Source organism: Gekko japonicus, unplaced genomic scaffold, assembly GCF_001447785.1.
Source record: "Gekko japonicus isolate JY-2015 unplaced genomic scaffold, Gekko_japonicus_V1.1 scaffold990, whole genome shotgun sequence".
NCBI classification, from domain to species: domain Eukaryota; kingdom Metazoa; phylum Chordata; class Lepidosauria; order Squamata; family Gekkonidae; genus Gekko; species Gekko japonicus.
Window position 1 is genome coordinate 347,428 of NW_015175385.1, and position 12,588 is coordinate 360,015.

Genomic DNA, 12,588 nt, shown 5'->3' on the forward strand with positions numbered 1-12,588 from the left:
CCAGGCTCCACCTCCAAAATCTCCAGGTTTCTGCCAACCCAGAGCTGGCAACCCTAACTACAGCAGAGGAGATATACTTCCCTCAAAAGCTACTGCTGACCACTGCCAGAGGCACCCAGGAATAATTACTATTCCTATCGTAGTCTTCCATCTTTCAAGTTAACGGGCATGAAAGTACAGGTGAAACCATTCTGTGAACACATCTTTAATAATAAGCATCTATTTACAGAAATAAGGAGAGAAGCTGTGCACAGAATGTTTGCATGATCACGCAATGTTTTACCCTCTTTAATATCACAGCCTGGGATGCCTGTTCTTAGTGGCAGAGGTTCCTACAGTTTTGCTTCCTGATAGGAGTGTTTCCAACATAGCAATCTGATAGGAATCCAACAGTCATGTACAGCCACTCTTCAGTCCTTGATGGCATCTGCATGTACTTGCTCCTTCTCAGGTTGCTCCAGGAGACTCTTGCGCTGAAAATAATAGTATGTTCTGAGGCTACAGAGGTAGCCTCCATAAAGCGTAAGGAGCATCATTGAGCAGGAAACAGATTTATAGCCAAAGTCTGCCAGCTGCTTTGCAGAAACCATTGCTGCTGTGGAGAAAGGAAAGAGGGAGTCATTAAGCTTGTGGGTGATAGCAAGCAACACAAACTTTATTTACACAAAGCCTAGAGAGCTTTGTTGCAGAAAGGTCATAGCATAAGGATTACTTAATGGAACCAAAGAGAAAGTAGACTAGCAGGGCTGATCCACAAAAACAGTGAAGTACATCAGGCAGTTCCTCTTTATGCATCCACAAGCATTACAGTAAACTGCAGCCCAAAATGTTGGGCTGCATCTCAAGAGTATTTTAAATGGGTGGTGGGGGTGAGAAAAATCAAACTTGGTGGGTGGAAATAATTCCATCTGTGGAAGTGCTCTGTTGCCTCCAAGCCTGTAATTTGACATAAGAACCAAGAATAACCCTGATTTAAAAACAGAGAAGCTTTATTTCTTGATATAAGTTATTGTGTAATTCTGTTTCCTTGGCTTCTCTGTTTGTTTGAGCTTGGTTAAGTATAGCAACTGTCACATCAGAATGCTCTCCCGCTAATTTTGGAATACTTCCATTTTTGCATTTATAATTCATTATTTTATGTGGAAACATCCTTGACAAGTAACAGCAGTGCAAATGTTTGCAATAATAACACAATAAAAAAGCAAACACTGACTGGTCCTATGTTTACCACTAATCCAATGAAACTGATGGCAGTTCTGCACTCAAGCTAAGCAGTATTTGGATGGGAGACCACCAAGGAATACCAGGGTTGCTACGGAGAGGCAGGCAATGGCAAACCACCTGTTAGTTTCTTACTTTAATAGCCTTAAAAGGTTGCTGTAAGTCCGCTGCAACTTTACAGCACTATACACACCCTGCACACAAATGTTTCCTACACTGAATATAAAGTACAGGCATCCTCCATATAGCATACATGTCTCAACATCCATCAGTGATGTGAGCTTTCTGGAAAAAAAAAATTCTACTGCTCTGTGACCTGATTTTAGCATGTTTATGTTGACGTTTTAGTAACACATGTAGAAGTACCCCATATTAACCTTACCCCTGATTGGCTTTCTGGTATGCTTAAAAGCTTTTAAAATGTCCTCCAAATGCACGTCACTCTTTGGCAGGTGTAGTAGCACGAAGACAGAACAGCTAGCATAGGCAACCTGTTTCGGCCCAATGCCCCCCCTACAATATCTATCCACTTCCTGGCAAACAAAAGAGGGAGTAGGGAAGGAAGAAAGGGGTTGTACTTGGCCGGAAGCGCTTGTAGCAGGCCACGCCTATTAGTGCTGCCGGCATTTCAAGGATTCTGCTAGGACTCGGCAAATGACTATACAGGTCTGGGAAGCAATGTTGGGCAGAAAACACGACGGCTGCCGTCCGTGGCACGGCTAACCTCAGCAGTGCTGCCCGTGCCTCGGTTGCCTACGCAGAGATCTGCCCCGCCCCCCGATGTGCCGCTGCTAGCATGGGGGCCGGGGGGCCCAACCCTGTTCCACAAAGGCTTGACAAATAAGATTCCATTGACTTTTCTAGTTGCTGGCTTGTTCGTATTTAAATTTTTCTTAAGCATATTGCATCTCGCGGTTCGAGGAACGTGATTTTCTGTCTAAGTCCCTCATCCTAAGACAGTCCCGGCTCTCACCTGACAATTATCGCCGGAGACGTTGCCCGCACCAGTGAGACTCTTCGCCGCTTGTTCTCTGGGCAGGTCGCGAGCGGCTTGCACAACTGACAAACGTACTTCCGGGTCTTGCTTCCTTGCAGAGCGCTTTCTGGGTAGCCCGTCCCCCAGCCGTGTCCTTCTATAAGCCGAACGCCTAGCGCCTTCACTTCGCGTGACCCTGAACTCTTGCCTGGCAATTGCTATGGAAATTCTGCTTCCGGCCATAGAGACGTAAGGCAGAGTTTTCTGTTTTTCTCCCGCCGTTTGCCGTTAAGACCTCCCGGATCCGCAGTGCATCTTGGGACGTGTAGTTTTTAAGGAGACCCTATATCCCCTGAGATTCTTTTAGGGAGATAGGATAATGGTTTGGGAAGAAAAGTCACTGGGATGGGACGGCGGGAGTTATACCCAGAGGACGCAAGCCGGAGGGGTATGTTACGTCACAAGGAGAAGGGTCAGTCCCAGCTCACACCGCCTTGACAGCACTGTGGACTTAGAAGAGAGAACTTTGCTCGACTACTTCAGTTATATTTAACACCGTATACAGTGTGTGTGTCATGGTATGGCTGAAGTACTTTGAGTCGCATTTATATTGTAATGCATGGAAAGCTGCAATGTCGCATGATTTGTGAGGAAAGGACTCTTAGGTCAAATCTCGTGGTTTTCAGACTCAGTCCCCTGTGGGGGCCATAATACTGTTTCATCTTACCTCACAGCATTATCTTACCTCACTTTAAAAAAGAAGAAGTATTCAAAAATAAACGGTTGCTGACAAAAATTGGATACATCAGAGCACTTAAATACCTGGTTTTCAGACTCAGTCCCCCTGTGGGGGCCATAATATTGTTTCATCTTACCTCACGGCATTATCTTACCTCACTTTAAAAAAAAAGAAGAAGAAGAAGTATTCAAAAATAAACGATTGCTGACAAAATTGGATACATCAGAGCACTTAAATACTGTCCTCCTTGGGGAATTCTTAGCTATCAGAAACAGTATTACAGACTTGTAAAAAGTACAGAGCCAAAACCAAGAATCTGTCCACTTTGTTTGTCTTGAGATATGACCAAATCCACTTTTCTTACTACAGAAATTCTATTCAGAGGGCTACGACAAGGAAACCAAAGTGTCTGTCCAAAAGGGTAGCCATGTCAGTCTGCTGCAGAGAGAACTGAGTCTCATGGTACAAATCTCACAACTGTATCATGGCATAAAAACCTCCGTGAGCCAGAGTCCATGTCATCAGATGCCTAAAAGCGCCTGTCCTTGTGGAAATCACTGATGTCATTCCCCTTTTCTTTCAATCAGAGGAGAGGAGGGGGGCCAGGGTAAGACAGAATCCACCTCCTCCCCTGAGGACTGAGGCGTTGTCTGCGGCCAGCTGAGAAAGGGTGCTGGAAGGTGCAGCTGACCTTGGGAGTTGGAGCCTGACAATACCTAAACAGTAAAGAACAGGAAAACTAACTTGTTACTAACTCCAAGGAACCTGAAGGAAGAAAACCAGATTTCAACTACAAAGTATTTGAAAAGGAGAGATCACACAGATTTTTAAAAATCTTATAACATATACAGCTATATTGGAATTTGCCTTATGACATTTTCTTCTAGATTGTGTGACATGCCTGTGTGTATTCCTGAAATCGACATTGTCTAGAAGAGGGATTTTTGGCAGGTGCTGTTTATCATGTTATAATGTACAATGAAAGATATTGCAGTTTCCTGAATGTACAAGGTAACAGAGTCTCTCCTTCTGTTTCATCAACTCACTCTACCATTCCGGTTCAGTGGTGAGCTTCTCTTAACTTTGCTGAGGGAAAGCTGGGTTCAAAGTTCTTTGTGCATTGCATTCTGGAGTCTCTGTCTCTCTCACACACAATTTCACTTCCATGTTACCTTCTTGCACAACCATTCTAGGGAAGCAAACCCAGCAGCATTCCTTTACTGCATTCGCATAAGGACTGAAGTGTTGGGGAGTGTTCAGGAACTATGTTGTGTCTCAAACAGAGAGCAGATTAGAGCAATAGTTATACTGTGCTAGTATGAACTGCTAACTCTGCCTGCTATTTATAGTTACTTTTAAAAGCTGCTGACCCTGCGAGCCCAGCTCAGGGCTACTTGATATGCCTGAAGACCAGGGAAACGGCAGCTCTGACAGCTGACTCAAGCACAGTCTGTGGTTGGGCTGGGACATATAAGAGGGGATGGCTGTTGGGAAAGATCCTAGGATAGAGAGAAGATTCCCACAGGCCTTGCTTCAGCCAGTCAAGTCCGGTGTTGTCACACAGCCCAGTCTTTTGTATGTTTACTTAAAAATAAATCCTACTTCCTCCTATGAGAAGAGGCTGAAGTTGGTTCCTTATTCCCAGTTCCTTATTCATTCCTTATTAATATCTTATTCATGAATTCATCCAAAAACACTGAGGATAGTTTGAAAGCTTTAACCCCCAAAATAAGGTCTGGACCACCACATATATACTCCCAGGTTTATGGGACTTTCCCCCTCAAGAGGATATATCCTGTTTCCTGGTCCAAAGCATGGTTCTTGTGCCAGCTGCTCCAAAGTAGGGTGCCCCTAGAACAATCACATGGCCAGGCTGGAACCCACCCCCAAAGTCTTTGGACCAACCCAAATGACACATCACCACACTCTGGAGACTGTCCCCTGCAGGATGGCATACAGTGGTGCCCAGTCCAAACACTGGTTCTGGTACCATGAGCTTCTATTTGGCGCAGCTGGCACAAGAACTGCATTTCGGACCAGGACACAGCATATGTCCCCTTGAAGTAGAGAGTCTGCTGAACATGGAGGTATATGCAGTGTGGTGTTCCAGACCTTATTTTGGGTGCAGAGGGCACTTCCTTACTGACATCTCCTTTGAAATACAGGCCTCTGGGAGGCACTCTGAATAGAAGCTTCTGGCGCCAGGACCAGTGTTTGGACCGGGCATCACTGTATGTCATCTTGCAGAGGACAGTCTCCAGAGTGTGGGGATGTTTCAGTTGGGGTGGTCCAAAGAGTGTTTTGGGGTGCAGCCAGGCCCCACTGTCTGCCTGTGTGACTTCCCTGGGGGCATCTCACTTTGGAGCAGCTGGCACAAGAACCGTGCTTTGGACCAGGACACAGCATATGTCCCCTCAAAGGGGAGTCCACTGAACATGGGGGTGTATGAGCTGTGTGGGTCCAAATCATTTTGGGTTGTAAAAGGCAACCAGTTCCTTATTTGAATCTCCTTCGAAATAGAGGCCTCCTTAGAAATAGAAGCTTGTGGTGCCAGAACCAGTGTTTGGACCGGGCATCACTGTATGTCATCTTGCAGGGGACAGTCCCCAGAGTGTGGTAATGTGTCATTTGGGATGGTCCAAGGATTTGGGGGGGGGGTTTAGTGTCTGCCCGTATGATTGTCCTAGAGGCACTGCACTTTGGAGCAGGTGGCACAAGACCTGTGCTTTGGACCAGGACACAGCATATGTTCCCTCGAAGGGGAGAGTCCACTGAACATGGGGGTGTATGAGCTGTGTGGGTCCAAACCTTATTTTGGGTACAGGGGGCACTTCCATTTTCAAATTTTCGTAGAAATAGAGGCCTCTTGGAGGCACTCCAAATAGAAGCTTGTGGTGCCAGAACCAGTGTTTGGACTGGGCATCACTGTCTGTCATCTTGCAGGGGACAGTCTCCAGAGTGTGTTGCTTTGTCATTTGAGGTGATCTAAAGATTGTTTTGGGGTGCAGCCTGGCCCAGGTTTCTGCCTGTGTGGTTCTCCTGGGGACACTGCAATTTGGAGCAGCTGGCACAAGAACCATGCTTTGGACAAGGAAGCAGGACACAGCATATTTCCCCTCAAAGGGGAGAGTCTGCTGAACATGGGGGTGTATGAAGTGTGGGGGCCCAAACCTTATTTTGGGTGCAGAGGGCACTTCCTTATTCAAATCTCCTTTGAAATACAGGCCTCTGGGAGGCACTCCAAATAGAATCCCGTGGTGCCAGAACCCGTGTTTGGACCGAGCATCACTGTATGTCATCTTTAGGGGACAGTCTCCAGACTGTGGTGATGTGTCACTTGGGGTGGTCCAAATATTGTTTTGTGGGTGCAGCCTGGCCCCAGTGTCACCCTGTGTGATTGGCCTAGGGGCACTCCACTTTGGAGCAGCTGGCACAAGAACCATGCTTTGGACCAGAAAACAGCATATGTCCCCTTGAAGGGGAGAGTCCTGTGAACCTGGGGGCATATGATATGTGGTGGTCTAGACCTTATTTTGGAGTTCAGAGCTTTCAAACTCTCCTCAGTGTTTTGAATGAATTAATGAATAAGACGCAAATAAGGAATGAATAAGGAACTGGGAATAAGGAACCAACTTCGGCTCCCTCTGAGGAAGTCTGTTCCACTGAGGAACTACTCTAACTATTTGGAAGTTCTTCTAATGTTTAGTCACAAATTCTTCTGATTTAATTTCAACCCGTTGGTTCTGGTCTGATGTTCTGGGGCAACAGAAAACAATGCCATACCATCATCTATATGACAGCCTTTCAAGTACTTGAAGATGGCTATCATATCACCTCTCAGTTGTCTCCTCCCCAAGTTACATACCCAGCTCCTTCAACCTTTCCTCATAGGAGTTGGTCTCCAGACCCCTCACAGTCTTTGTTGTCATCCTCTGGACACGTTCCAGCTTGTCTATTGGAGGACTGGCCTCAACCAAAATCCATTTATTGTCAGATCCAGGGGCCTTTGCAAAGATAGAGGTCAAATGATGTTTCCAGGTCCTGGGAGCAATCCATGATGGAATCCTGGACACTGCAGAAAGGCGATTATTAACCATGTTCCAGATGGTCCATGACTCAGCTGATTATTTATATTACCATATTAATAGTCATTTTCAAAATCACAAAAATCCAGATTCTCCTAAAGCTTACAGTGACATGGGATTTTGCAGTAGGTTACATGTTAATAACTTATCCATGACCTTAACGTTACTAAATCAATCCCTCTTTAAGGACCTACACTCAGATTTCTAAACTTTGGTAAAACCCATAGTTTTCAAACATCCTCAGAGACCCAGAAGAGTGCTGGTGAAGGCAAGATATTTATGCTTCATAGTAGCTGCAGTGACTAATATGAAAGGAAGGGGGAATTCCCTGTCTCAAGCCCCAAAGGAAAGAGAAACACAGGTCCCTCAGAAAGAGATTGTCCTCCTGTTGTGTCCACTGACCGCCACCAGAGGCCAGTGCACACTCCTGAGCTTCAGTCCAGAGTTACAATAGAGACTAGGATCCTAGTCCCTCCACTGGGGGAACCAATGGGACCATGGCGGGAGATTCAAACCTGCCAATGGGACCCAGGGATGTGTCCCCTGGTTGTGTATATAGTTGGCCTGCCGGCCATTGTTCCTTGTCTTTGTTGTGTTCTGAATAAAGCGTGCTATGCACTACGTCATTGTTTGTCGTTCGTCCATGCGGCAACCCACTACACTATAATGGCGACGAAGGTGGGATTCAGCCGCAACTGAGCTGGGCCGTCAAGAGGGACCGAGAGATCGCGAAGCAGCAGCGATCCGATGAGCGATCTAGCCGGCGAGGCCGCTTCTCTCCCATCCGCACCGACGCGTACAATGGCGACCACTAATCAGGGCTCAGGCTGCTGCCGCCTTTCGACATCGCCTGTCCGCAAGACTGGCCAGCCTGGGTCAGAGGCGTCAAGTCCGCGCTTTCATTTTATGATGTGACGGACGACGGCAAGAAAAGAGGCTTTCTCCTGGCCTCCTGCGGCACCGCAGTCGTGTCCCTGGCCGAAAGGTTGTTGTCCCCAACGGACCTCGACTCTTGCACCTTCGACCAGATCGTCACGGCGGTGCAAAATTACTATGCGCCCAAGCCAACGGAGCTGACGTGCCGGGTAACCTTCTACACCCGCAGCCAGCAGGGCAGAGAGACCGCCACAGAGTTCCTCGCGGAGCTGCGCCATCTCACCACCGACTGCAACTTCGGGGCACATCTGGATGATGCCCTCCGCGACCATTTCGTCGTCGGCCTGCGAGAGGAGAAGCTCAGGCGGAGAATCATGGAGAAGGAGAAGTGCGACCTCAAAGAGGCCCTCACCACCGCCATCGCGTGGGAAAGGTCGCACACCGCCCCGACCGCAGCCCTCCAGGTCGAGCCAGAAATCCCCGAGGAGCAGGACGTCCACCGGGCCTACGGAGGGGCCCGGCAGCGCACCCAAGCTTCACACCGCACCCCAGCCACGAACGCGAGCACCGGCCGCCAGCATCCCAGTGCATCCGCATGTGCCAGCTGCGGAGATCAGCACGATCAGAAGACCTGCAGGTTCCGAAATGCCGCTTGCCGCAGCTGTGGACGCACGGGCCACATCGCAAAGGTTTGCCGAGCCAAGCCAACGGGACGGCCCCAGCCAGCACGCCAAAGAGCCAAGGCCCACTTCGAAGAGGACGCCGGCGGCGAGGACCTCTACCTCCTCACACACACAGCGGAGAAGGTACTGAGACTCCCCGGCAAATCCCCCGCCCCTAAGTTCATGGCCACCGTAAAAATAGAGGGGTCCCCCTGTGAGATGGAGGTGGATTCGGGCTCCGCAGCTTCTATAATCTCCGCGGCAATGCTGAAGCACCTGTGCCCTAAGGGGGGACCCCGATTACGGCCAGCCCAGGTGACGCTCATGGATTTCCAGTGGAACCAGGTGCCGATCAAGGGGATCGGAACATTCAGGGTTCAGTTCAAGAACTTTAAAAGGAACCTGGACTTGATAGTGGTTGAGGGCGACCTAGTCAGTTTGCTGGGGCGGGCCTGGTTCGAACCCCTGGGAATCAAGGTAGAGGGAGTGAAGGCGTGCATGACACAGGACTTCAAGGGGATTTGCCAAGAGTTTCCCGCCGTCTTTGATGACTCGTTGGGCCGGTATACGGGCCCCCCGGTAGCATTGCGCTTAGATCCCTCAGTGGCCCCCATTTGAATGCGTGCCATGACGGTACCGTTGTCGGTCAAGCCTAAGATCGACGCGGAACTGGACCGCCTAATAGCTCAAACAAGCCGAATGGAGCAGTCTGCATCTGCACGGACTATAAATGTACGCTGAACAAGGCGCTACAGGACCATGCATACCCGGTCCCTGTAGTTAGCTACGTTCTGGCCACCTTGGGCGGGGCAAAGATCTTTGGCAAGCTGGATCTCGCCCAAGCATACCAGCAGTTGCCAGTAGATGAGGCAACGGCAGATGCGCAAACGATAGTTACACACCGGGGGGCATTCCGTATTAAACGACTACAATTCGGGGTCAGTGTGGCCCCAGGGCTCTTCCAGCAACTGATGGACTCTCTCCTCAAAGGGATTCCCGGCGTCACACCCTTCTTCGATGATGTTATGATCGCCGCCGCCACGCCAGCCAACTTCGCTGCCCGCCTCCGCGCCGTGCTCAGCCGTTTCCAGGACGCTGGCCTGAAAGTAAAGCTGGACAAGTGCCGTCTGGGAGTGCCATCGGTGGACTTTTTGGGCTTCACAGTCGATGCAGAGGGCCTCCACCCAACCCGCAAGAAGGTGAAGGCGATCGTGGAGGCACCACCGCCAAAGTCCAAAGTGGAATTGCAGGCGTTTTTAGGGATCCTGAACTTCTACCACACCTTTCTTCCCCACAAGGTGGTGGTAGCGGAACCCCTCCACCGATTGCTGGACAAACAGACTTCCTGGGTGTGGGGACCCCGTCAGGCTGCCGCGTTCCAGAACGTTAAGGAACTGTTGATTTCCAACGCGGTCCTGGCCCACTTTGATGAGTCGCTGCCGGTGGTCCTGGCGTGCGACGCCTCACCCTACGGAGTGGGAGCAGTACTGGCCCATCGCTTACCTGATGGTCGAGAGGTCCCGGTCGCGTATTACTCGCGCACCCTGTCTGCAGCAGAGAGGAACTATGCTCAGATAGACCGCGAGGGGCTTGCAATCGTGGCTGGGGTCAAGAAGTTCCACGACTTTGTCTATGGCCGGCCTTTCACCATCGCAACGGACCACCGCCCGCTTCTCGGCCTCTTTGCGCCCGATCGCTGGACGCCGCAAGTCCTCTCCCCGCGCGTCCTGCGGTGGACCATTTTCCTGGTGGGCTACGACTACAGGATCGAGCATCGCCCCGGAAAAGCGATGGGCCATGCAGACGCCCTCAGCCGCCTATCCCTGCTGGATATCGTAGAAGACCCAGCCCCGGTGCACCGGGTCCTCCAGATGGAGGACCTCCCAGACGCACCTCTCCAGGCCGCGGACATCGCCGGCCACTCGGCCCGAGACCCCATCATATCCTGGGTGCTCGACTGGGTGGTGAGGGGATGGTCTGCGAAGGTAGATGGGCCCGAATTCGCAGCATTCAAGGCCCGCAGAGATGAACTGTCCGCGCACAAGGGCTGCCTGCTGTTGGGAGACCGGGTCGTAGTCCCCGGCGCCCTTCGCAACAGAGTACTGCAGGCCCTGCACGAAGCACACCCGGGCATCGTGAGGATGAAGGGCCTCGCCAGAAGCTATGTCTGGTGTCCCGGCATCGACACGGAGGTAGAAGCATGGGTAAAAAGGTGCCAGGCCTGCCAAGCCGTGCGACCCAGCCCACCAGGAGCGCTGCACCACTCATGGGAATCCACCCGCACCCCGTGGTCTCGGCTCCACATTGACTTTCCCGGGCTATTCCATGGACTGTTGTTCTTGGTGACGGTGGATTCCTACACGAAGTGGTTGGAGATCAGTCCCGTCTCCGCAACGTCCACGAAAGCAACCATCTGAGCCCTCCGAAGGATTTTCGCCACCCACGGCCTGCCCGACACCATCGTATCGGACAACGGGACTGCGTTTACTTCAGAGGAGTTCCAGCGGTTTCTCCAAAGCAACCTGATCCAGCACATCAGAACGGCACCCTTTCATCCAGTGACCAACGGCCAAGTGGAGCGCATGGTCCAGACCGCAAAGGAGGCCCTCAGCCGACTATCGGAAGGAGACTGGGAATGCCGCATCGCCCGGTTCCTCCTGACGCAGTGGACAACGCCCAACCCGGTGAGCGGCCGCTGCCCTGCAGAGCTGTTGATGGGCTGGAGGCCAACAATCCTCCTAGACCGCTTGCACCCCGACCGGGCTCCGGGCCAGCGGAAAGACTCTGAACAGAGGGAAGCACCGCGCGGGTTCTTCCCCGAGGAACCTGTCTTTGCCCGGAACTTTGGCAGGGGCCCAGAGTGGCTCGCGGGCCGCATCGTCCGATCAATGGGCACCGTCATGTATGAGGTGTCCACAGAATGCAGACAGGTCCTGAGGAGGCATATCAACCAGCTCAGGCGGCGAATGCTTCCCGATCACACCACGGAAGAGGTACCGAGACAGCGGGCGGACTTCGAGGAGGCGCCAAGCGAGACTCCAGAGAGGGAAGTGGCCGCGCAAGAGCATCCTCATCGAGACACCAGGCCCCCGGCAGCCGGAGTGGAGACCCCTGAACCGGAGGCGACGGAAGCAGAGGCACCGGCTCCACTTTAGGAGGCCGGCCCGGAGGTCAGAACCCCGGAGGTACCAGCATCGACCCCCAGACGGTCAGCAAGAGTACGACGGTCCCCATCGTACCTCAAAGACTATGTCACATAGGGTTGTGTCCGGACTATGGGGGGAGGGATGTTGTTTCCGCTGATCGCCACCAGAGGCCAGCGCACACTCCTGAGCTTCAGTCCAGAGTAACGATAGGGACTAAGATCCTAGTCAATTATTAACAAAATTACAACAATAACACTACAATATGCAATATAAAGCTTAGCTAGTGTCCCCTGGTTGTGTATATAGTTGGCCTGCCGGCCGTTGTTCCTTGTCTTTGTTGTGTTCTGAATAAAGCGTGCTATGCACTACGTCGTTGTTTGTCGTTCGTCCATGCGGCAACCCACTACACTATACCTCCTCTCAAAAAAGAGTTCTGCCAACTAATACAGAATCAGGCAACATAACAGGAGGTGCTAAAGATGGGCCGCAGCTCAGAGCGAGGGTCACCCATTCCTAGGAAGATCTGGATGGGTTCCTTCTGGTCCCTCTCACACGTCAATGGGAACTGATGCACTGAAAAACAAGCTACTCTTAATGTTTTTATCAAAGTTCAAAAAGCATGCTTCAAAGATATGAGATCTGATAAATGAACCTGCTTGTTAGTGATTTAAAAGATGCAGTTTAGCCCTATTTCTTCTGATATGCTCTCTGCACTCATCGTCAAACCAAGTACTACTTCACGCAGTCCTCCAAGTCGCTGACGGTTTTGTACAGACTGGCTTGACAAGGTCCACAATGCTAGTTAGTACTTCTGTCATTCCTACAGTATCCTGCTTTCTTGTAAATTCCACCATAATGAAATTGTATACAAGTAAATCTTGTA

At 50.8% G+C, this 12,588-nt stretch overlaps 1 protein-coding gene across 2 annotated transcripts; it reads right to left on the reverse strand.

Moving 5' to 3' along the window:
• Positions 1-2,428, reverse strand: LOC107122517 (cytochrome c oxidase assembly protein COX14). 2 transcript variants are annotated; one of them, XM_015425628.1, is made up of 2 exons: positions 2,195-2,428; positions 1-592 (listed from the first exon to the last, which is right to left on the reverse strand). In XM_015425628.1, the coding sequence occupies exon 2, from the start codon at positions 588-590 to the stop codon at positions 411-413; it is 180 nt and encodes a 59-aa protein (XP_015281114.1). In that variant the 5' UTR covers positions 591-592; positions 2,195-2,428; the 3' UTR covers positions 1-410. The 2 variants fall into 2 exon arrangements, with proteins under 2 accessions (XP_015281114.1, XP_015281113.1); XM_015425627.1 differs by having other exon boundaries at positions 1-595.
• Positions 2,429-12,588: the final 10,160 nt, after the last annotated feature.